We start from the raw sequence: 25,644 nt of genomic DNA on the forward strand, positions 1-25,644 counted from the left end.
CAATTTTGAGTGTGGCATGGTTGCCGGTCTGAGTATTTCACAATCTGCTCAGTTACTGGGATTTTCACACACAACCATTTCTAGGGTTTACAAAGAATGGTGTGAAAAGGGAAAAACATCCAGTATGCGGCAGTCCTGTGGGAGAAAATGCCTTGTTGATGCTAGAGGTCAGAGGAGAATGGGCCGACTGATTCAAGCTGATAGAGGAGCAACTTTGACTGAAATAACCACTCGTTACAACCGAGGTATGCAGCAAAGCCACAACACGCACAACCTTGAGGCGGATGGGCCACAACAGCAGAAGACCCCACCGGGTACCACTCATCTCCACTACAAATAGGAAAAAGAGGCCACAATTTGCAAGAGCTCACCAACATTGGACAGTTGAAGACTGGAAATATGTTGCCTGGTCTGAGTCTCGATTTCTGTTGAGACATTCAGATGGTAGAGTCAGAATTTGGCGTAAACAGAATGAGAACATGGATCCATCATGCCTTGTTACCACTGTGCAGGCTGGTGGTGGTGGTGTAATGGTGTGGGGGATGTTTTCTTGGCACACTTTAGGCCCCTTAGTGCCAATTGGGCATCGTGTAAATGCCACGGCCTACCTGAGCATTGTTTCTGACCATTTCCATCCCTTTATGACCACCATGTCCCCATCCTCTGATGGTTACTTCCAGCAGGATAATGCACCATGTCACAAAGCTCGTATCCTTCAAATTGGTTTCTTGATCATGACAATGAGTTGACTGTACTAAAATGGCCCCCACAGTCACCAGATCTCAACCCAATAGAGCATCTTTGGGATGTGGTGGAACGGGAGCTTCGTGCCCTGGATGTTCATCCCACAAATCTCCGTCAACTGCAAGATGCTATCCTATCAATATGGGCCAACATTTCTAAAGAATGCTTTCAGCACCTTGTTGAATCAATGCCACGTAGAATTAAGGCAGTTCTGAAGGCGATATTGGGTATGGTGTTCCTATTAATCCTTTAGGTGAGTGTATATACAAAAGGTTTTGGAACGACATCAGGGAGAGTAAATAGTCTTTACTTTTAAGAGTAGTAGTCATTTGGCCTAGTCGGAAAGGTCAATGGATGGTCTTTCTGCTTTCAAATCTTTCATTTGGGAATTTTTTATTAAATATTTGCTAAATAAGTGTCAAGAGTAACGCCTTTGAACACTGCTTTTATTCTTGGTAATCGACCTTCAAGGAGTAGACATTGTATAGAATGAAACGGATGAAAACAAGACTGTGAAGGATAGACTTACAGTCTTTATAATGGCAGGCACTGTACTTCCATCCAACACGGCCTTGTTTTCATTCCGGTCAAAAAGGTATATTCCCAAGAAAAAAAGGACTCCATCCTGTTTTGAATTTACTGATCTTTGGCACACTCCCCAGAAAATACTTATTCAAAAGTACTTGCACACAAAATATCGTCTGTCTTCATTCGTCATAGAAAGTAGATCATGGGAATCAGCCTTCTGGATGCTAATTTCCATGTATAGGAGTCTTCTCGTCGTTCGAGAAGTGTGGCGCTCCTACTGTAATTAGTGAAGCTGGCCACTCTAGACGTTTGCATGTGATTGTATCTGTACAGCTTTTATCCAAAAGGCCTGTGAATGACAAAGAAATAAATAGATGATCAGTAAACCGTTAATTGATGCACTGAAGCGTTTGCTCCGAACTGAGATCTATAATGGATATGCTCTTCTAAACCGCTCACGGTTGAGTCCTGATGAAAGCTGTTGTTAATAACTCAGTTCAGCAGATGGTGCAGAGACGTTCTGCTGTGTTTTCTTTGAACCAAAGCATTACAGAGAAATTGATGCTGGTGTGTGTGTGTGTGTGTGTGTGTGTGTGTGTGTGTGTGTGTGTGTGAGACTCAGGCCGATGGGAAATGTTCCCTGTAATGAAGCTCTAGTTCTGTGTGTGCTGAGGGCAGAGCTGCCTCATAGAGGATGCTGTGTCACTGTCTGTGTGTGTGTGTGTGTGTGTGTGTGTGTGTGTGTGTGTTTTAGCAGACTCAAGCTGGGTTGGCATCTGTCATAACCCCCAATAGTTAAACCATCAGCAGGCAAAGCACTACACATGTACACACACACACACACACACACACACACACACACACACACACACACACACACACACACACTCAGCATCATAGTAAGATGAATTGTCCTCCCCTCCCCCTGCACAACACACCTGCTGTGACATAAATCAGAGCAAGAGGAGGAGGAAGCCAATGAAGCGAGTTATGAAGTGAGAGAGAGAAAGTGAACTGGGATGTTGAGAATAAACTTCATTCTTGTGGCTGTGAGCTGCTTATTATGCCAGATGTCAGACACCTAGATACTGTAGACACACACACCTGTCACAGACATGCTCCCACTGCATTAGAGCTGACACACACACACCATTGTGAGACTTTTACCCAAAACCTCCATTAAGGCCCCACCTCAGACTATATACACTAGATTACCCATAATCCCTTGAACACTAATCACCTGCAGCCTGAAGCACATGACTCATTCAATGCAGGGTGATTTGCATATGGATTTGAATATATATATATATCAAGGATTATATTTGACAGGAATGAAGATTATGTAATTTTTATATTTTCATGCGCAGAAGTGTCTTTAGCTTCCGTCAAACGAAGATTCAAATGGTTGAAAACGTTTTTTTTTTGTGCCCGTTCTAATTTGAGCGTTAGTGATTGTATTGCAGTGATGGTAAAGTGTTTGTGTATGTTCTTGTTCTGAGCTGGTGGCCATTGTGACCCAGAAGTGCCAGTTGTGAGCGTGCAGAACATCAATATGAGCCTGTGCGGCTCGTTAGGGCCACCGTGACATTCTGTCATTGTCACTGAGGGCTAATTATAAACACCAGCTTCAGCTCCTGACCCACTCACATCGAAAACACACCCTCCTCCTCTCCTTTCACTTATACTTATTACGTTCTTTATCATTGTTTTCCTTTTCTTTTCATTATCTCATTTCCTTTTTGTCTTCATCATGTTCCTCTCCTTTTTGCTTATTTTCCTTATCCTATCATTTTTTTTCTGTCTTTTTGTTTTCCTTACGCTTTCATTTTTTTCATTTCCTCTTGTTTTCCATTTCCTGTTCTTTCGCTCATTTCTTCCCCCCCTTTCAATTTCTATTTTCTCCATTCCTTTCACTTTCTCCTCATCTTTATTCCTTCATTTTGTTATTTTCCTTTTCCTCTCCTCTTTTTTATATTTATTCTCGAATTTCCTTTCCGTCCTTTTCCTATCCTTTTATTTAATTTTTTTCCTATTCATAATTTTTTTCTTACATTCTCTTATTTTCTTTATATATATTATAGCCAGACCGATATATCGGCAGGCCGATATTATCGGCCGATATCAGACATTTTCTAAAATATCGGTATCGGCAGTTATAATGGCCGATAAATGAATATTTCAAAAATAAAATAAAAACGGGCGAATCACGCTTCAACCAGAGGGCACTCTACCCTGTTGGCAACACTCGTGTATAACACGCCACACATCCTGCAATCTGCTGATCCAGCCGATCCTGCCAGTCAGACAGAGAGAACCAGTTATGCATTATCATATTATTTTAGTTAAGACTCATAATTAACTACAAATAACTAATGTTAGGGAAATCTGATAATATTTTGTTGCTCGTTTCTGAAATAAAAAAAATAAAAAAATAATAATAATATCGGCCGATATATCGGATTTTAAAACCAACAAATATTTGTATCGGTATCGGCCTTCAAAATCCTTTATCGGTCGGGCTCTAATATATATATATATATATATATATAGTCCTTTCATTTCTGTCCTTTCTATCTTGTTTTCTTTTTTCCTCTCCTCTCATTCTCTCTTCCTCTTTCTTTGTTGCAGGGATCAGATGGGAAAAGAGGAAGCTCTCCTGCGTATTCAGTAAGTCTCTGTGTCCCAGTCATGTGAGAATTGAATCGATACACAAATGATGCTTTCGGAGGCTCTCGGTTCAGCCGAATCAACAGTCCTCTCTTGGCAGGGATATGACTTGGCTTCCAAAAATGCACTGGTCTAGCCCACACGAGTTTATCATTTCTACGATAACCCCAAATTAAGCTTCGATTGTGAAATTAACATGATGAAGCCATGCATAATATACAAGCCAGAGTTTAACCACATCTATTTTGCAAACTCTCTTTCTCTCCGTTTCTCAGCCATAAAGAGATTAGCGTTTTAATCAACATACAGATGAGGCAGCGTTCCTCTTTATGTATTAACTGCATGTGTAGGAGACCACCGTTTACCTCTTTATAGTGTTGCGTATCGGTGTGTGGGTATCTGTTGCTGGAGTTTGGTGGCAGATGTGGAGGTTTCAGTCCAAGCCAGTGAGCAAGAACTGCTCTCTGATCAGAATGCAAAGATGCCCTTGGCAGCTCACCCCTCTTTGTCTGTGCTGAAAAGAGCAGGATATTTCTGCATCCTTTCCCTGGTGAGGGAGAAAATAGACTGTGATTATTGGTCCAGTCCCTGGATTATGCACTCTCACATTAGAGATATTCTTAGAGTCATTTAGACTCAAGAGTCATTAAATACTGTTTGAAGACACACACACAATGCGTCTCATTTTACTCTCTGAGCCGATACGGAAAGATTGTACGATTTGCTCTCGGGAGACTATGAATTTAAATGTGGTGCTCAGTGCTTTGCTGAGGCCAGCGTTATTGTGCATCGAGTGCAAAATAAGACATGAATAAATTCATAACAAATGGTGTATGAATGTAATATCTCTCATTTTATAGACTCCTGAAAAGAAGCACTCTGAATCATCACGGGGCAGAAAGAGGAAAGCTGCTGACAACCAATCAGAAAGCAGTCAGGGTAAATGTCTCTCTGTTTCCTAGCATGTTCTTTACATGTAGCTTAATATGGTTATTCATAAGTCTTTTTTTTTTCTCTCATAGGGAAGTCCGTCATTCGGGGGCCGAAAATTAGTGATTATTTTGATGTGAGTATCTGCCGGTAATTTGAGGGAAACGTATGATACATCTTTGGCATTGGCTTAATGAGAGCGGAACTGACAAAGTCATTGCAACTTGGACAATATTGTTTTAACCCTCTGGTGCTGTTCAGTCATTTTAGACTGAAAAAATAATGTTTTTTTTTTTAGAATTTTCGGAATGTTACGAAACTTGGTAGATGTTTTGGCATGATTCTAAAAGGTTAAATGGTCCTGAAAAAGTCACACGCATTGGAAACGAATTGGAAGAGAATTTCATCTAGTGGAAATGTTCAGTACTGCACTTTTTATTTGTTTTAGATATCAACCTCAAATTTGAAATAGGGCTGTGCAATTAATAGAATTTTGTCTCGTTTTCTGAATGATATGCGCACATCCACCCCTCCCGAAGCCATAAACTCTCTCAGCTTGAGTGTTTAAACGGATAAGACTTAAAACAAAGTGAAAATTATCAACTTTAGTTATGATGCAATGCTGGGCTCATTGTGCAAGTGACAATTCCGTCATGTCCCAACTCCTAATCGTGAGAATGTGGTTTCGACGCTTGCCTTGTCCAGAAAGAGAGAAGATGCAGCACCGCCGAACACTCACGGTTTGTGAAATTGTGTCTTGGAGAGCTTTAAAATGGCTGATTTGATAATCTGATTAATTTAGGCTACATGCTAAAGTGAATCAGTGTTTTGCGGGGTAATTTCCCGCATTATAAGTTGTAGACCTGCGGGAATTATTAAAATACTTGAAGTATTATCTGTTATATTATTTATTTTAATAGTCTAAAGTACAATAAATGTTTGTAAATTTGTATTTTTTTTTAATAATTGTTGAAAGGTGTCTTTTTAATAAATGCAACACAGTCATGTGAAATAATCGTGATTTCAAAACTGACCAAAATAATCGTGATTTATGATTTTTTTTCTAAAATCGAGCAGCCCATAACTTTTTTTGGTTTTGATTTTTCTCACATTTTTAGAGTTGGAAAATAGTATTATGATGCAATTTCCATGATAAACTCAAATTTCCATAACCTTTTTTTAAATTTCACTTTAACTTTTTTTTCACTTCGTCTATAATCTGCCAAATCTATTTTTTTTTTAAAAGACCACACTTAAAGGAGTAGTTCACTTTAAAAAAAAAACTTTTGCTGATAATTTACTCACCTCCATGTCATCCAAGATGTCCATGTCTTTCTTTCTTTCTTCAGTCGAAAAGAAATTAAGGTTTTTGATGTTGAAGTTTTAAACATCTAAAGTTAAGAAAAATTAAGTTTAAGTTTTATAAGCACAAATGCTCGCCTTGCTCTGTTCTGTGATGCACGTTCGTGACTCTCCTGTTCGAACTCATTCATCAAAATGAACAAATCTTTTTTCGAGTCATTTGGTTCATTCAACGAACAAAATGAATGAATTGACTCGGAAAAAGATTTGTTCATTTTGATGAACGAGTTCGAACAGGAGAGTCACACAGAACAGAGCAAGGTGAGCATTTGAGCTTATAAAACTTGAAACTGTCTTTTGGACCATGAACCGTTTGGTTACCGGTAAAGTCCACTATATGGAAAAAAAATCCTGGAATGTTTTCATGAAAAACCTTAATTTCTTTTCGAATGAAGAAAGAAAGACATGGACATCTTGGATGACATGGGGGTGAGTAAATTATCAGCAAAAGTTTTTTTAAAAGTGAACTAATCATTTAAGTCTGTGCTCCAAAGCAGTTTAAGTTGGAAATTTCATTCTCAAGCCTATGCTCAAAAAGTGATTAACTGGTAATAAAATTATAATTATTTATGTTAGTGGATAAATAAATCAATATAAATAAAACTATTCTATAAATAAAGTTAAGTATCATAAAATCCCCTAAAAATACAAAATAGTAAATAAAAAACTTGATCAAACTAAAAATAGTACATTCGTTTCATTGAAATGAAAAGAAAAATCTGACATTTTTGACCTTGCGAGCAGCAAACAGAGGGTTAAAAATGTGAACGCATTTGTTGCATATTTAACATGTTTTTAAGCAAAACTGAAAATCTGGAGTGAAATAATGTAGGGTAGACCTGATTTTTATTTTTTATTTTTGATTTGATTGGATTGTGAAAAATGGTTATTATTAATATACAATTAATATTATTTTCCCACCCAAGCGATATTGTTACATCAAAAGTCATTTGAGAGGTGGAGAAACATTTCATTAATGAAAGGTTTTTCATTTCTTTAGAATAACAAACTGATGAGTCAAAGTAAGAACAACAATTTATTATTAGTCAAATTACATCTTTTGAAAATAGTAATGGTGTCAGTTTTAATTTGATTCTGTCTTTGTGTGTGTAGTAATGTACTATTTTTGTGCTACCAACATAAAGCGGCATTGCAAAAAAATGATTCTTTTCAAACAAGGTTTCCCGAACTCACTCCCTGTCTGCCATGGGTCTGATCCAAATTAGAGCCAGTTTTGCTTTATTGGGAGCAAAAATTGAACACAATGTCCAAGCTGCTCTGTTCCATGCAGTGAAAGCATACAATGACCAGTGGCTCTCAACCCTCCACCCCCAAAACAAAGATGTCTGCCCTCCCCAAAACAAACAAACAAACAAAAAAAACGTGTGCAATAAATTTCAAGTCTTATGAATATCTTACCTTCTGCCGCAGATCTCAAATCTCATTGATATTATGCACACTAAAACCTCATGTGTTGACGATGCACATGAGCTCGAAGGTTTGTGCACATTTTTTTCTCCACTTCCTCTTCATATGGTGTTAAGTGGAGTGGTGGCTTGATGTTCTTACATAGGTCATAATTTCAAGCGACATGAGTTATTTCCTTCTTTCTGTAGTTTCAGGGTGGTAATGGGTCCAGTCCAGTAAGAGGTTTACCGCCTGTCATCCGTTCACCCCAGAACTCACATTCCCACTCTGCACCTGGATCCAGCGTACGTCACACACACTCTCTCTGACCCTGCTTACACCTGGTATTAAGAGCTGTCTTGACTGATCTGATCACAAGCTGACAGACGACTATAGTAACATGCGTCTGTGAACATCAGATATTAAAAGGCGGATCTCTGATTTCGACATTATGTTATAGTGCTGTTTGAGAAAAACATTCACGTTGATGCTGGGATAGGGGTGTGCGATAACACGATTTTTGATCTGCTTTAAGAAATATTGTTGTATCGTGGTACAGCGCACATTCTATCAGTTGCAGTTCTGGCGCCTCCGTCTCAATGAAGTGATTCACATCACGATAACAAAGTCTTTACTCTCACGGGACACTGCAATTCATAAAAGTTCATTATTTGGATGTGGCTTGCCGGTTAAACGTTTCATTCGCATGTTCTAACGTGCTTTTCTGAGCACATGCCAAACAGCGCCTGGTTAGTGAGTCTTATTGCACTAATATTGTCAAATACGCACAAGGTTTACGTAAACACAGTTGGTTATGTCTAAAGTAAACGCAAACATTTGAGAGAAAATCGGTTGCATGTCGTTCTTAAAGTGACAGTAGCCTAATAGTTAGCATACTGCCGCTTGTCCTTGTCCCTTGTGCATCAATTAAAAAAAGTTAGACACAGGTCCATAGTGGACAAAAATGTCTGTATTAAATTAAGTTTGGGTGCATAAACTAATAATATCTTGGCAGATTATTGTTGAAGAAAAAATGAAAATATAGCTGCAAGCAGCGATGACGGGCCCAAGCCGGTGGCGGTGCTGCCGCCTTTGGCCCTTTCAATGCTGCTCGCAGCTATATATATAGCTTCATGAAACGGCCATAGCCGACAGCATAGGCCCTTCATCGCTGCTCGCAGCTATATTTTAAGGTTTTTTATAAGTTATAGTGGTTTAAGTTTATGAAAATGATTTATGAACATTATTTTATATAAAATTAATATTTTATGAAACATGTCGAACTCTAAAACTGCTAGAAAATCAAAGCCATAAATCTAAGCAAGTTGTTTTGCAAATTTGAGGTTGATATCTCAAAAAATAGCTTTCAGTAAGATCTTGTTTAGGCGCAGTACCAAATTTAAATTTTGAAGAAATGAAAGCCTTTTAACAAATATTGCATCATTTATAGTTAAATGGCCCTGGGATTAAAAATTGCAATTGGTTTCAAAGCAGATATTTTTTTGTCGAAAAGGTGCGGAGAGGAACTATGTTGTCTACCTAGTGCAAAAAATATGTATTAAAGGAAATGGTGGTGAAATCATAAAATTCCAATAAAAATACACACCTGTGCCAAGATTTATGCAGTTGGCATTTACGCGGGCAAAAATGTCCATAAGGATGCGCACTGGTTAAGGGACAGTTCACCCTCAAATGAGAGTTCTGTCATTAGTCTAAACCTGTATTCATTTATTTCTTGAGCTGAACACAAAATTATATAGATATTTTGAAGAATGTGGCTAACCAAACAGTTGATGTTCCCCATTGACTTTCATTGTAGGAAAAATAAACTATTGAAGTCACTGTGGACCAGCAACTGTTTGGTTAGCTACATTCTTCAAAAAAAAAAAAAAACTTTCACTTTCAACAGAAGAAAGAAACTTATTTGGGTATGAAACAACTTGAGGGAGTGAATGATGACAGAATTTTCATTTTGCGGGAACTATCCCTTCAATGTTAATAAAACATCTCACTGCTTTTGACTGAGAACTTTAATTGTAGCTTTAATAAGAATCCGTGTATAATTTATACCGTAAAGTCTATGTAGTGTTTTATTTTTAGATTTTTTTTTCATTTAATTTCTTTCTTGAATGCTACTGTTAAAGTACATGTATTGTAGCTGAAAACATAACTGTTTATTTCATTGGTATGTTGTGTTATATTTTGTTACCTTGTAAAGATATGTTTTTTAAATAGGGACATTAGTTTGCCTGTAAAATGCGCAGTCTCTTGCATATAAGTAAAACTAACAAAAAATTGTGAATCGTGATATGATATTTTTTCCCATATCGCCCATCCCTATACGATAAACACACCTTTAATATTTTTCAGATGTGAGCTATGGCAGGAAAATAAAAGCATGCAAGTCTCTGTTAAAATTCACAATCTTCACTGAAAGAGCGCATGCATGTCAAACAGACAATAGAAAGGGAATGCCATAATTCTGACTGAAATATACATATACATCCAAAAGTGTAAGCATTTCTCTTCTCCCATTTACAACAGCACCATAAACTGGAGTGCGAAGATTATGTTGCAACCGATTGCAGCAATATTGACATGCCGGTATTTAGTAAAAACCAAATCAAAATTCGCTGTCGAAAAGAGATGTGTAAGTGTAAACTGGGCCTCGCTCTGACTCAGTTTATTTCACTGATTGTGTATCATAAGCAATCACGGCTCACACTCGCATACATGTCACAACACTTGTATAGTTTCAGCTCAGCCACAATACAAACGGTCTACTTGTGCCTCTCATTACTATGCAGTTTAATCAAATAATGTTCAATCTTGTATTTGATCAGACCCGGCAAAGCAGCTCGTCTCCCACCAGCCTGTGTTTTGGGGACTCTGTGATTTCTTCTAGACTGATGGCAGTCAAGAGTATTCAGGTGGGACATAATGCACTTGCACTCATTTTAGAATAAAACTAGATTACAGCAGTCAATTAGTCTGATGATTTTGAACTGAGTTTGACACTCTCCTTGTAAAACAAGTATCCTTTCTTTTTTATAAGAGAAAGCTTCAAGTTTCAAAAAGTGCAAAAAGTGTTGATTGTGATAGAAAGGAGTTTAAAATAGTTCAATAAATATTTGCCTTTTTTGTCTGGGATAATGATAAAATAATAAAATCTGAACATAAAAGGCATTTTAAAAAGTAGAAAAAATGAAAAGTTTTCCGTTTTATGTCCGATTTTCATATATCAAAAATAAAAAATGTACAAATTAACCTTGCTGCTGTTGAAGAAACACATTTATAAAACAAACAATTCAAGACAACTACATATTTTTATGTTATGTTTGTATTTTGTTGTTCTGCAGACTGACCTGACGGTGGTAAAACTGGCCACTATAGAGAGCAATAAGAACCTGGACTTGGAGAAGAAGGAGGGCAGGATAGACGATCTGCTGCGGGTGAGAAAGAGGGGAAAAGATGGGATGGGAAGGAATAACATGAGACAAAATAATTCATCTCATCAGAAATGATTATGTATCAAATTGTTTTTGTGACGTTATGATGAGAAATCTCTTTTTCCTAAAGTAGTTCAGCTTAATAGAGTTTTTTTTAATGCTTTTTCTCTTCCTCTTCTCCACAGGCAAACTGTGATCTAAGACGACAAATTGATGAACAACAAAAGCTTCTAGAAAAGTACAAAGAACGTTTAAACAAGTGCATCACCATGAGCAAGAAACTTCTGATTGAGAAGGTGACGAATCCTTGTGATATTTAAGAAATCGATGTTGTAGCATTCTAGCAATGACTCAGTGCTGGCCTGTTATTACATATGCAAACACACACACACATCAAATAATTGAGGTCTTATTACCTCAATATCTGTGTAATGGCATTTTTTAACCTAAAGCTTCAACGTTTAATAGTTTGGAAATGGTACAAAGAGTGATAAGTGGTTCAGATCTTTATAAAAGTGTGTGTATTTGTCCAGAGCACACAGGAGAAGCAGGCGTGTCGGGAGAAGAGCATGCAGGATCGACTGCGTTTGGGTCATTTTACCACTGTGAGACACGGAGCCTCGTTTACAGAGCAGTGGACAGACGGATATGCCTTCCAGAACCTCGTCAAGTAAGACAATCACTGAAGTTTGACAGCATAAGCACATAATCTAATACTAATAGGTGATTACTGTTTTGTCTGTCTTCACTCACATTGTTACCCATCTCTATAGTAAAGACTTGTTCACACCAGGGATGAAAACTACAATTAAAGTTTTTATAATTGGTCTTATTCATCGGGAATAGGAGTAAACCACAACACAGAAGAAAAAACATGGTTGAAATTTTAGAAGACAAATATTCAATCAAAAAATTTGACAGCCAATCAGAATCCACCTGACCACGTCATCCAAGATGTTCATGTCTTTTTTTTCTTCAGTCGAAAAGAAATTAATGTTTTTGTTGAAAACCTTCCAGGATTTTTCTCCATATAGTGACTTCAGTGGGGTCTAACGGGCTGAAGGTTCAAATGTCAGTTTCAGTGCCAGTGTCCCAGCCGAGGAATAAGAGGCTTATCTAGACAAACCATCAGCCATTTTCTAAAAGAAATATACATATATACACTCCCCTAAAGGATTTTTAGGATCACCTGTTCAATTTCTCATTAATGTAATTACCTAATCAACCAATCACATGGCAGTTGCTTCAATGCATTTAGGGGTGTGTGTCCTGGTCAAGACAATCTCTTGAACTCCAAACTGAATGTCAGAATGGGAAAGAAAGGGGATTTAAGCTATTTTGAGCGCGGCATGGTTGCCGGTCTGACTATTTCACAATCTGCTCAGTTACTGGGATTTTCACGCACGACCATTTCTAGGGTTTACATAGAATGGTGTGAAAAGGGAAAAACATCCAGTATGCGGCAGTTCTGTGGGCGAAAATGCCTTGTTGATGCTAGAGGTCAGAGGAGAATGGCTGACTGATTCAAGCTGATAGAAGAGCAACTTTGACTGAAATAACCACTCATTACAACCGAGGTATGCAGCAAAGCATTTGTGAAGCCACAACACACACAACCTTGAGGCGGATTGGCTACAACAGCAGAAGACCCCACCGGGTACCACTCATCTCCACTACAAATAGGAAAAAGAGGCGACAATTTGCAAGAGCTCACCAAAATTGGACAGTTGAAGACTGGAGAAATGTTGCCTGGTCTGATGAGTCTGGATTTCTGTTGAGACATTCAGATGGTAGAGTCAGAATTTGGCGTAAACAGAATGAGAACATGGATCCATCATGCCTTGTTCCCACTGTGCAGGCTGGTGGTGGTGGTGTAATGCTGTGGGGGATGTTTTCTTGGCACACTTTAGGCCCCTTAGTGCCAATTGGGCATCATTTAAATGCCACGGCGACCTGAGCATTGTTTCTGACCATGTCCATCCCTTTATGGCCACCATGTCCCCATCCTCTGATGGCTACTTCCAGCAGGATAATGCACCATGTCACAAAGCTCGAATCATTTCAAATTGGTTTCTTGAACATGACAATGAGTTGACTGTACTAAAATGGCCCCCACAGTCACCAGATCTCAACCCAATAGAGCATCTTTGGGATGTGGTGGAACGGGAGCTTCGTGCCCTGGATGTTCATCCCACAAATCTCCATCAACTGCAAGATGCTGTCCTATCAATATGGGCCAACATTTCTAAAGAATGCTTTCAGCACCTTGTTGAATCAATGCCACGTAGAATTAAGGCAGTTCTGAAGGCGAAAGGGGGTCAAACACAGTATTAGTATGGTGTTCCTAATAATCCTTTTGGTGAGTGTGTGTAACTGTGTGTGTAACTATAAATATAAATAAATAAATACTTTAACCACAAATGCCCATTTTGTACTAGCTCTACGATGCACCACACATTATGTAATCAAGTTGAAAGGTCACTCGGGTTCTAGTTAAAAAGGTAGGGTAGGTCGAAAAAAATGGGTTTGCTTTGTAAACACTAGGTCGGTACTTCCGCCTGCGTCACACATGATCGTTCAACGTGATTACGTAATATGTGATGCGTGCAAAATGAGTTGCAAATATAGATGTTACAGTTTTCATCTCTATTGATATCGTGAGTGTGAACGGACCTCGGGTCTCTTGTAGATCTGTCAGTCCATTACAGATTTCACTTCAAGTTGTTCGATTGCCTATGAACTGTTTTTATTGGCTCTTTTATGCAGACAGCAGGAATGGATCATTCAACAACGTGAAGAAATTGAAAGACAGAGGAAATTGTTAGCTAAGAGAAAACCACCAGCATCCAGCAGCGCACAGTCGCCCAGCACCAACTCTGAGCCGAAACAACGAAAGACCAAGGCTGTGAACGGTTCTGACAACGACCCCTTCCTCAAACCCAGCCTTCCACAGCTGTGAGTCATGCAATACATTACCACAACGTACAATACACACACACACAACGGCCTTCCACGTTTCACATGCTTCACTAACATTCACTCAACAAGTCTCGGATATAATTTTCTAAAAATGATCGTTAAGATTAAAAATATGCACTACCAGTCAAAAGTTTGGACACTCTGTCTTGACTAACATGTTTCTGAAGATCTTTTTGATCTAAATGATTCCGTTTAAATGCTTGACAATGGTTTTGTTGATAGTTATTAAAATCTGAATTATTTTAAATGAAACACCAATATTGTTTATAGTTTGAAAGATGGCAGGACATGATTTATTAGGAGCTAAATGTAAGTTTGAAGGCATTTTTTTTCACAATATAAAAAAAAAATAGCCTGTTAAGTGATCAGGGCGGTGAGATCGCATAAGTAATAATTGTTAGAAACAATTATGTGTTTCTATAATTGTGGAGGGGTTTTCAGTCCTGTTCCTCTGATGTTCCCGCAGGCTAACATTAGCTGAGTACCACGAGCAGGAGGAGATCTTCAAACTGAGACTCGGCCATCTCAAAAAGGTCAGTGCTCAAGCTCAGTGGCTCCTGTATGATTCACATCCACCAGGTTCAAACTGGGGCTGTCAAAATTATTGTGTTAATGCATGCGATTTGAATGTTTTTCAATTCAATGTGTTAAACGGCTGCTGCCTCAACTGCGTTAAATATTTGTATGTCATCCTTTAACTAGCATTTAGCACACTCGTACAAATGTGTCGGATCATGTGCCCAATAAACCTGCAGAAAAAGAAAATCACTCTCTGCTCTTGATTGAATAACTTTTATAGCTTTAATACAGATTAATCTACATTTATTTTATAATTTTCCGGGGAAGACTATGAAGTGTTTGATAACTATTACATTTCTGGATATTTCCTACCTATTATTATACTGAATGTTGTTTCTACACTAATTTGTAGATTAAATGTGAAAGTATTATAATATAAAAAATATATTAAAAACTTTAACGTTATACGTGAATAATCGCAATGAAGAAATAGAGATTAATTCGTTTAGCACTTGTTAAAAGATTTAAAAAAAGAAAAGATGCTGTCTGTCTTTGTTTCTGCAGTGTAAAATAAAGACATTATTTATCTTTTAATGTGTAATTATGAAGGTGCCCAGAATTTACTTGAGATCTGTCTGGGGTTGGTAAGATTAATGTTTTTGAAAAAAGTCTCTAATGCTCACCAGGGCTGCATTTATTTTATAAAAAAAGTCAAATAACAATAATATGGTGAAATGTTATTACTGTTTAAAATATCTGTTTTCTATTTGTATATATTTTATGTCATTTATTTCTGTGATCAAAGCTGATGTCTTCATCATTCTAACATTTTGATTTTCTGCTCAAGAAACATTTGACAACCATATAGAACCTTATGGAAACAAAATGACACATGACTTTTTTGTGCATTTGTAGGAGGAGGCAGAGATTCAAGCAGAGCTGGAGAGGTTGGAGAGGGTGCGAAATCTTCACATCCGAGAGTTGAAAAGAATAAACAACGAGGACAGCTCACAGTATGTACCGTCACTGATGACATCAGCCTCTGATCTCGTTTTTCTTCCATTTTGTGTCTTTTGAAGTGGACATTGACTCCTCGTATAAATAGCAGTTTCTTGAGCTCACTGCCTGTAACGGGCCCATTTTCTACACTTTTGTCGCATTTTTTTTTATAAATGTTGTCCATTTATTTGTTTCACTGAAAACACATTAGTTTTCCATGATTATTTTCCACCAACCAACCCTCCCTTTTTCTCCTGTTTCCCTTTGTTGTTGTATTTTTAAAAACCTTTCTTAGATTCAAGGACCATCCCACCCTGAATGAACGCTATCTACTTTTACATCTGCTGGGTCGGGGTGGATTCAGTGAGGTCTATAAGGTATGTTTACCCCTCATTTATAACAGATCCCCATTCATGCTGACCTTTGAGAAAGAAATGGATCATTTGAATTCATCATTCTGCTCTTCAGGCGTTTGACTTAATTGAGCAACGGTACGCTGCTGTGAAGATTCATCAGCTCAACAAAAACTGGAGAGAGGAGAAGAAAGAAAATTACCACAAGTAATTACCACACTTTTTGATGCTGTTCATGTTAAATACATCAGTGGTGTACTGTAGAAATAAAGCACATTTCAGATTGTGAATTATGCACTGTAACTTTATAGACAGGGTTGACATGTACAACCTTTTCAGTATTTTCAGCTAACACAACATTGGAAATCTATCTTTCCAAAAAAACATTCTTATGGAAGCTTGTTTCCACCAGTGAATAAAAAAAAAATAATAATAATTGTGACTTTTTATCTCACAATTGCGAATAAAGAAACAAAGTCGCAATTCTGAGAAATAATCGCAATTGTGAGAAAAAAAAGACAGAATTGCGACTTTTTATCTCACAATTCTGACTTTTTTTCTCACAATTGCGAGTTTACATCTCGCAATTCTGACTTTATAACACATAATTGTGAGTTTCGAAATTCTCTCGAAATTCTGACATATTTTCTCAGAATTGTGAGATATAAACTCCTTTTCCCCTCAGAATAGTTTATATCTCACAATTCTGACTTTACAACACGCAATTTCGACTTAATATCATGCATTCCTGACATTATATTACGCAATTGCGTATTTATATAAGGTTGTATACCTTATATCTCGCAATTCTGACTTTATAACACGTAATTACGATTTTATATCTCGCAATTCTGACTTTATAACACGTAATTGCGATTTTATGTCTCGCAATTCTAACATTATAACATGCAATTGCGAATTTATATCTCACAATTCTGACTTTATAACACGCAATTGTGAATTTATATCTTGCAATTATGACTTTAAATCTTGCAACTCTGACTTTAAAACATGCAATTGAGACTTTATATCTCGCAATTCTGAGAAATAAAGTATTGAATTGTGAGAATTCTCCAGAATTGTGAGATAAAAAGTTGCAATTACCTTTTTTTTATTTTTCATTCTGTGGCGGAAACAAGCTTCTATACATTCTCAATAGACAAAACAATCTAGAAAACATCTGTTGTGAAACGTCATTTAACTGACTGCACGTCTATCCATCACAGCATTATTTTCATTCAGTTATGCCATATTTGAGCTGCATTTAACCCAAAACATTCCTTTAAGGATTCCTTTTTATTTTTAGAGCCAATTCTCTCCTATTTTTATGTGCGATTGATATGTGGCAGGCTCATATTGTGGTGTGGGGACATTATGTAAGGGTGTATTTCCATGCCAATTGGTATTCTGTGCAGAACTTGAAATGTCTGGAAATTTAGTCCGTCTGTCTCCCATGACGCTAGTCGCTCGCCTGGGTTTCACCTCTGTTGCCCATGGTAACCCGTGCCTCTCTTCTCCACAGACACGCCTGTCGGGAATACCGAATACATAAACAGTTGGATCATCCCAGAATAGTTAAACTGTACGATTACTTTTCACTGGACACAGACACGTGAGTTGTTCACCAATCAACTATCAGAACACTAATCATTGAGGTTGGACGCAAGTTATGTTAGGTTGTCTGTTTCCCACAGGTTTTGTACGGTTTTGGAATACTGTGAAGGAAACGACCTGGATTTCTACTTGAAACAGCACAAGCTGATGTCTGAGAAAGAGGCTCGCTCTATCGTCATGCAGATCGTTAATGCTTTACGATACCTGAACGAGATCAAGCCACCCATAATTCACTATGACCTCAAACCTGGTGAACACACATTCTCCATCTTTCTCTTTTCTCCTTGACTTTCTGCCTGTATGTCACATGACCCTTCAGAAATCATTCTAATGGCTAATTTGATGCTCGAGAAACATTTCTTATCGATGTTGAAAACCTTTGTTCGGCTTAATTTTTTTTTTTGGAAACCATGATACATTATTTTTTCCAGGATAATTTGCTGAATAGACCAAGTAGAAGTATTAAAAGTATGAATATAATTACTATTATTCACCAACCCTTATCGTGCATATGTAACGATTTTATATTTCGCAATTCTGGCATTATAACATGCAATTGCGAATTTATATCTCGCAATTCTGACTTTATAACATGCAATTGCGAATTTATATCTCGCAGTTCTGACTTTATAACATGCAATTGCAAATTTATATCTCACAATTCTGACTTTATAACATGCAATTGCGAATTTATATCTTGCAATTCTGACTTTATAACATGCAATTACAAATTTATATCTCGCAATTCTGACTTTACAACATGCAATTGCGAATTTATATCTTGCAATTCTGACTTTATAACATGCAATTGCAAATTTATATCTCACAATTCTGACTTTATAACATGCAATTGCACATTTATATCTCGCAATTCTGACTTTATAACACGCAATTGCGAATTTATATCTTGCAATTCTGACTTTATAACATGCAATTGCACATTTATATCTCGCAATTCTGACTTTATAACACGCAATTGCGAATTTATATCTTGCAATTCTGACTTTATATCACGCAATTGCGAATTTATATCTCGCAATTCTAACTTTATATCACGCAATTGCACATTTGTATCTCGCAATTCTGACTTTATAACACGCAATTGCGAATTTATATCTTGCAATTCTGACTTTATAACATGCAATTGCACATTTATATCTCGCAATTCTGACTTTATAACACGCAATTGCGAATTTATATCTTGCAATTCTGACTTTAACACGCAATTGCAAATTTATGTCTTGCAATTCTGACTTTATATCACGCAATTGCGAATTTATATCTCGCAATTCTAACTTTATATCACGCAATTGCGAATTTATATCTCGCAATTCTAACTTTATAACACGCAATTGCGAATTTATATCTCACAATTCTGACTTTATAACAGGCAATTGCGAATTTATATCTTGCAATTCTGACTTTATAACATGCAATTGCAAATTTATATCTCGCAAATCTGACTTTATAACACGCAATTGCGAATTTATATCTCGCGATTCTGACTTTATAACACGCAATTGCGAATTTATATCTCGCGATTCTGACTATAACACACAATTGCGAATTTATATCTTGCGATTCTGACTTTATAACATGCAATTGCAAATTTATATCTCGCAATTCTGACTAACACGCAATTGCGAATTTATATTTTGCAATTCTGACTTTATAACACGCAATTGCGAATTTGTATCTCGCAATTCTGACTTTATAACACGCAATTGCGAATTTATATCTGGCAATTCTGCCTTTATAACACGCAATTGCGAATTTATATCTCGCAACTCTGACTTTAAAACACGCAATTGCGACTTTATATCTCACAATTCTAAGAAATAAATTATTGAATTGTGAGAATTCTCCATAATTGTGAGATAAAAATTTGCAATTACCTTTTTTTTATTTTTCATTCTGTGGCGGGAACAAGCTTCCATACATTCTCAATAGACAAAACAATATAGATCGTGCATATGTAAAGGGTATAACAAAGATAATCCAGTTTAAGGAATCCATGTGCTTGTGTTTTTATTTTTCTGTGCTTGTGTACAGGGAATATTTTACTGGTAGATGGAACTGCATGTGGAGAGATAAAGATCACAGATTTCGGACTGTCTAAAATCATGGACGACGACAACTACGGAGTCGATGGAATGGACCTGACATCCCAAGGCGCAGGCACTTACTGGTAACGCTCGCAAACACTCATATTTTGGCTTTTGCCTTTTAAAGTATGTAGCTCAGTTGTGTCTTGTTGTGGCTGTAAGGTACCTCCCCCCTGAGTGTTTTGTGGTGGGTAAAGAGCCTCCAAAGATCTCCAATAAGGTGGACGTCTGGTCTGTCGGGGTCATATTTTTCCAGTGCCTCTATGGAAGAAAGGTGAGGAGCAATTCTCGGAATAAATGGGCATATTATCAGTACCATTTACAAGTTACAGAGTACCTTTCATTTACCTGTCATTTTCCATCTGTAGAACTAGGTCTTGTTATTGCAAGCTAGCATGACCATGCAAACTTGATTTGTTTTTCTAGCCATTTGGCCATAACCAGTCCCAGCAGGACATCCTGCAGGAGAACACCATCCTGAAAGCCACAGAGGTTCAGTTCCCTTCCAAACCTGTTGCCAGCAACGAAGCCAAGGTAATCCGTAATATAATAAAGATTGAAGGTTAATGGCTGTTTGACGTGACATCACAGCAGTTTCTGTAGTTAGACTGTATAACCAATGAATTTCCTTTTCCAGTTTTTTTGTGAGAAGGATTTTTAAAATAGTTGTTACACACAATTTGTATATTCTTTGTTAAAATGCCCATGGAGTTATGACATTTATGTAATCATTTTTTTAAAAGTAGAAAATCTAGTATTCTGCATGTGTTCTTCAAGGGGGTCGAATGGATGAATTACAATAAGAAACATGTATTTTTTCTATTGCTTGTCCTCTTATCTGAGGCCCGCCTGTTTGAGAACCACTGGTCTAGACCTATTTTAAACAACTTTTGCTAATTCCTTTATAAATGATTATGCTTGCAGTTGTTATTAGCTGACAGTAATTGAGAGACTACATTGAATATTAGTGCTTTTAAATAATTTGTCTTCACTGAAAGGTGATTTTAATAATGGTGTGAAAGGGTTAGCAGTAAAGGCACCTAAAATATCTCAAATATTGAAGAAATTTCCATGGCTCTTGTCAATTATCCACATGTTGTAATACTAGCTTAGTAAAGCCCCATTCATCATCCCCACCAGGGCCTTTGTCAGTACAGGCCTTTCCAAATGTTTTTGATCTAATATTTTTTGGTAGACTGCACATGTATCTTTAAAAATTAAAAATGTGACCACTGTTGTAGATGATTTCTTTCCCTAAACCTAGCTACACACCTATAATAATTAAACTCTAGCGAGGCTATACATTGATGTTAGCTAAGTTTACACTCCAGCGAGTCTCCAATCGACTACAGCGTCCGTCTAATCCTTTAATTGTAACTTGTTTTCTTGCTGCGCAGTTTAAATGACAGACAGACTTGAGTTATTGTCCTTTTAAATGCTCTTTATTACGGCCAGGAGTTCTCGAGCAGCTCTCAGAGAATCTCAACCCAAAAGAAGAATACAACAAGCTTTATAGGATAAAGCCAGACACATCAAAATAGAATCATCATGACTAACATGTCACGCTCTTTCAATATGATTGGTTAAAGTGTTTAACCCCCCCCCCCCCAATAATTCATTACCCTTTGTTCATGACATCAGCAAAAATATCCTGTACCATCAAAAACCATTGTAAGGGATTAATATTTCAGTCAATCATTTCACAATACAGCAAAACAACGGAACGTTTAGTCCATTTTCACAGTTCCATTGACCAAGGTTACTTTGAGTAAAAAGTTTGTTAAAAGGTTTGATCATATCGAAAGTTCGTCTGATTGCTACATCCACTTTTTTAGCTCTTAATGCATTTTGTTGTATATTTGGAGTGTTTGCTTTGTTCAACTAGCTTTGAGAATGTAATTCTAGCGTTCAGAGAGGCTACTGGCACACTAGGCCCAGGCAGCAAACTAATGTTAAATGCACAAAATAACCAAATGTAGTACAGAAAAGATGATTATGACTTTATATTCGATGATTATGACTTTGTTTATATCTTTATATTCTGTTTTGGTCCTATTTTGTTCAGAACCTGTTCAGATTTTTCTGTTGTCTATGACGTTTTTTGAACAATTACGTCACAGTATTTGCAGTGGAACTGACAAATAAGGACACACTTATTTGTCACTTATTCGAGGGTGATAAGCCCCAAAAACGCTGTCGCCGTGTGAAACGAAAGGCACATCCAATAAAATATTTTTACGTTTTCACCCGCGAGCGTTCTCTAAATGAACGGGTGTGCAAGGTAAGATAAGGAAGCGCTCATACGCTACAGTATTCTGGAAAAATTGTTTGCCAACATAATCGCATACATGGTTAATGAATGTGACATGCTAACATTTGAAATAGGCCATGTTTACACTAGTGCATTTTTGTTTTAAAACGCAGAACTTTTGCTATGGTTATGCCTGGCATCCTACTCCAAACCTCGAGTGCGATTCTTACGAAAACGCCGCAGACCCTGTTTTAGTTTGAAAACACTGGGGTTGCATTTCAGTGTAAACGCACCAAAACAAGGCCCACATTACGCTACCGGAACACGACAATACCAGGCCAGGGCTGCGTTTCCTAAAAGCATCGTAAGCCTATGTTGATTGTAGAGCAATTGCCACTAATGGTTTCTACGATGCTTTTGTGAAACGCAGCCTGGGGCCGTCTCTCGTAACGGCTCAACAACCGCATAAACACCTTTTTAACAACAAAAACACTCTTGTAAACAGGGCCTTAAACACATTGTTGATTTTTCAGATCATATTTAACATCTAATAAATGAGTTTTCAGTTAAAACATCATAAATTGCTGAACTATCTGACATAATAGTCTGTTTTATTACACCCTTTATTGCTGTTGTGGCAAAATATCAACTTTTTATATAAATCAGAGGATAAAAACGTTTTTTGCGTATGTAATAAATGGCGTGTTACTGTTTTGTGCAGGGCTTCATCCGCCGGTGTCTGGCCTACAGGAAAGAGGACCGGTTTGATGTGCACCAGCTGGGCAGCGACTCCTACCTGCTGCCTCACATAAGACGGGCCAGTTCCTCAGGGACCCTGGCACCAAACTCGGCCTCCTATTGACAACTTGCACTGAGCGCTCTGACCGACAGCCCGACTGGCCAGCGTCTGATCGCCCTACCCAAGAGCAGGGTGGGAACATTTCCAGGCAGCCATAAGGAAAAGAAGTTTGTGATGAATTGTTGTGCTTTTGCAGCAGCGAGATTTGGGTTTTACTGAGAAAAGTGTTTCGGAAGCAAATGAAGAAAAATAAAGCATGAATATTTAGACATCTAAGGAATGTCACAAAGTCATTGAAGAAAAATAGCGCCTTCTAAGGACTCGATAGGGCACAGCTACTGTTAAGTACTTTGAAATGTGACACTTGTCATTTGGTTTTTCACATGGTTGCCTCCAAGTTCAAAGAGGAGAGTCCTGGCAAACCACTATCAATTCCCATGGTCTCGGCTGGGTTTCAGTGAATTAAGGATTTCTTTGAAGAGCATACTGTAACTGGCGTGCAAAGGTTTCATTTTTCACTCTGTAGTAATGTTATGTGGTACAGACAACAGTGTTAGCTTTCCTTGCTTTGTTCAACTAGCTTTGAGAATGTAATTCTAGCGTTCAGAGAGGCTACTGGCACACTAGGCCCAGGCAGCAAACTAATGTTAAATGCACAAAATAACCAAATGTAGATGAATGGCAATGTACAGAATCCTATGCAGGACAAAAATAAAAGAATCCCCTCTGGAGAATTCATGTATATTTGTTGTACAGGACCTTAATTTCAGATATTAACTTTCAGCAGATTCATCCTGTTTTTTCTTTTTCTTGTAAATTTGCTTTCCTGGTGTGGTTTTTGATTTTGCTGCTTTGATGTTGCTCTTTTTCAAACCGCTGTATAATGTACTTTGGGTATAAATTGTACAGTCCTGTTAAAAGAATTTCAAATAAATGCCAGGAAGCTCCATTTACTGCATTGTACGTGGTTTAGTGACGTGAATTGTTGTTTGGACAAGTCTGTAGCGCCACCCACTGGCCCTCTAAAGGAAAGCTCTGTGTATGTGTCAAGTCAGAATTAATCCAATGCAAAATACATGCTGGCAATGCTATTTTACTTCTGTAAATGTGAAATTAATTCTTTTCTGTGGGGGTAGAATAAGCCACCCTTGCACCTAGTATATTTTAAAGTGTCCGTCACACCAATCTATATGTATTGGAAAGGTGTTTTGCGCTTAAGATATAATTTCATTCCAAAAAAAAATCATGCTATAAGGCACGACTGTATGTATAGGCCTCGTCCACACTTTTAGAATTGATCATTCATAGTGTTGGATTAAAAGGGGCTGCTTGTTCTCCTAGAATGTGCCATTAAACAGCCTGTTTTGATGGATTTTACAAAGCATTATGCAAAGAAAATCACCACTGACTTAGTCTTAAGAAATTTTTAACAACATTAGTTTTATTTTGTAGCCTACAGACTATGAGTCTACCTCCCAGTTTCACAGACAAGGTTTAAACCTAAAATGTATGTTTTGCGCTGAAAGCAATTTGCACTGACATCTTAGGAAAAAAACATGGTGTGCATGTTGAGACAACAATGGCAATGACATATTTTGAGGCACATTTATAAAAGCTACTTAAATGTCTTAATTGGACATATCCTCTGGCCTAATCCTGTAGGCCAAAATAAATGAGTCACTGTCAGAAAAAAAGGTACAAAACCTGTCACTGGGGCGGTACCTTTTCAAAAGGTACACTTTTGTACCTAAAGGGTGCATATTGGTACCATAATTGTACAAATATGTACCATGAAGGTACCGATATGCACCCTTTAGGTACAAAAGTGTACCTTTTGAAAAGGTACCGCCCCAGTGACGGCTTTCGTACCTTTTTTTTCCTGAGAGTGTACCATATGATAGGGACATTACCAGATTGATACACTCTTTAAAAATAAAGATTTCAAAGGGGTGTTTAGAGGTATCTCACCCTGAGCTCATGACAATTTCATGAAACGTTCGTGTTCTATAAACAATAAAAATGATCAAATATTGTAATCAGTACACAGGTAAAAGGACATTTTTGATATTCACAAAAGTTTTAATATCCTTGTTTTAGTGTAGCAAAAAAAAAATGGTTTGAATCCTGTTTGTGACGCCAAACTACGTTCAAGTTTTCAGTTTTATTTACAAAGCGCTTTAAAACTTCAACGTAGACCATAGTGCTGTACAATAAGAACAAACTTTACATATACAATTAATTTACTAATTATATAAAAACATAAAACAAAATCATATGCTTTAAATGATAGAGAAAAGTTTTAAACTTGATCATTGACATGTAAGAACTCACAAAATGGTACACAACAAATTAACGCAAGTATGGGAATTGAATTCAAGTCTTCTTGATTAAAGCCCAACTCTTTATCAACTGAGCCACTGAATCTGTTGAGTTCAAGGGTGTATGGACGGTGTTTTATTGCAGGTTTGGTTTTATTTGTTGGAAAAATAAATATAGAAATATAATCTGACACAAGAGGGCAGTATAGCCCTATTTATGGTTTTGAGTTTAAACTAAACCGTGACATCTACACGTTTTCCAAATTGGACCAACGTGATTATTTCACGTCTTGTCGTGATACGGGTTGGGCACTGTAGTTACAGGAGTTTCTTCCCGTTGCTAAGCAATGGAACTAGGTCGAGTATTTAAAAGGTTATGGTTAACACGGTTAACGTGGTTTAACGTCGATGTAATACGTTGTTTTTAGCGTACCTTTTGCTTAAACGAGGAGCTGGGGGGACGCCGGAAAAATAGACATTTTACTCATTAGGCTGCTTCATTAAAAACGTGACATTTAGACGTTTTCTTCGGCGTGGATCCATGCAAATGAATCATTTTCACCTTGAAAATAATAAATGTTTTTTTTTTTTCATTTTAAATAATAGAACATTTCTCAGTG

At 37.3% G+C, this 25,644-nt stretch overlaps 1 protein-coding gene across 4 annotated transcripts in view; it reads left to right on the forward strand.

Moving 5' to 3' along the window:
- Window positions 1-23,655, forward strand: part of tlk1a (tousled-like kinase 1a) — a 48,498-nt gene extending 24,843 nt beyond the window's left edge. The window contains exons 5-23 of one of the 4 annotated variants that reach the window (XM_039647268.2): window positions 3,901-3,939; window positions 4,800-4,878; window positions 4,962-5,005; window positions 7,848-7,943; window positions 10,482-10,568; window positions 10,998-11,090; window positions 11,273-11,383; window positions 11,621-11,757; window positions 13,854-14,042; window positions 14,533-14,599; window positions 15,501-15,598; window positions 15,880-15,961; window positions 16,053-16,144; window positions 17,460-17,549; window positions 17,632-17,801; window positions 19,604-19,739; window positions 19,819-19,930; window positions 20,083-20,190; window positions 22,629-23,655. In XM_039647268.2, the coding sequence (XP_039503202.1) occupies window positions 3,901-3,939; window positions 4,800-4,878; window positions 4,962-5,005; window positions 7,848-7,943; window positions 10,482-10,568; window positions 10,998-11,090; window positions 11,273-11,383; window positions 11,621-11,757; window positions 13,854-14,042; window positions 14,533-14,599; window positions 15,501-15,598; window positions 15,880-15,961; window positions 16,053-16,144; window positions 17,460-17,549; window positions 17,632-17,801; window positions 19,604-19,739; window positions 19,819-19,930; window positions 20,083-20,190; window positions 22,629-22,769 (1,971 nt within the window). In that variant the 3' untranslated portion in view covers window positions 22,770-23,655. The remainder of the gene's footprint in view (window positions 1-3,900; window positions 3,940-4,799; window positions 4,879-4,961; window positions 5,006-7,847; window positions 7,944-10,481; window positions 10,569-10,997; window positions 11,091-11,272; window positions 11,384-11,620; window positions 11,758-13,853; window positions 14,043-14,532; window positions 14,600-15,500; window positions 15,599-15,879; window positions 15,962-16,052; window positions 16,145-17,459; window positions 17,550-17,631; window positions 17,802-19,603; window positions 19,740-19,818; window positions 19,931-20,082; window positions 20,191-22,628) is intronic. The other 3 variants (XM_039647270.2, XM_039647269.2, XM_039647271.2) reach the window with 3 other exon arrangements.
- The last annotated feature ends 1,989 nt before the right edge of the window (window positions 23,656-25,644 follow it).

Source organism: Pimephales promelas, chromosome 7 (genome assembly GCF_988280905.1).
Source record: "Pimephales promelas chromosome 7, fPimPro1.hap1.1, whole genome shotgun sequence".
Lineage (NCBI taxonomy): Eukaryota > Metazoa > Chordata > Actinopteri > Cypriniformes > Leuciscidae > Pimephales > Pimephales promelas.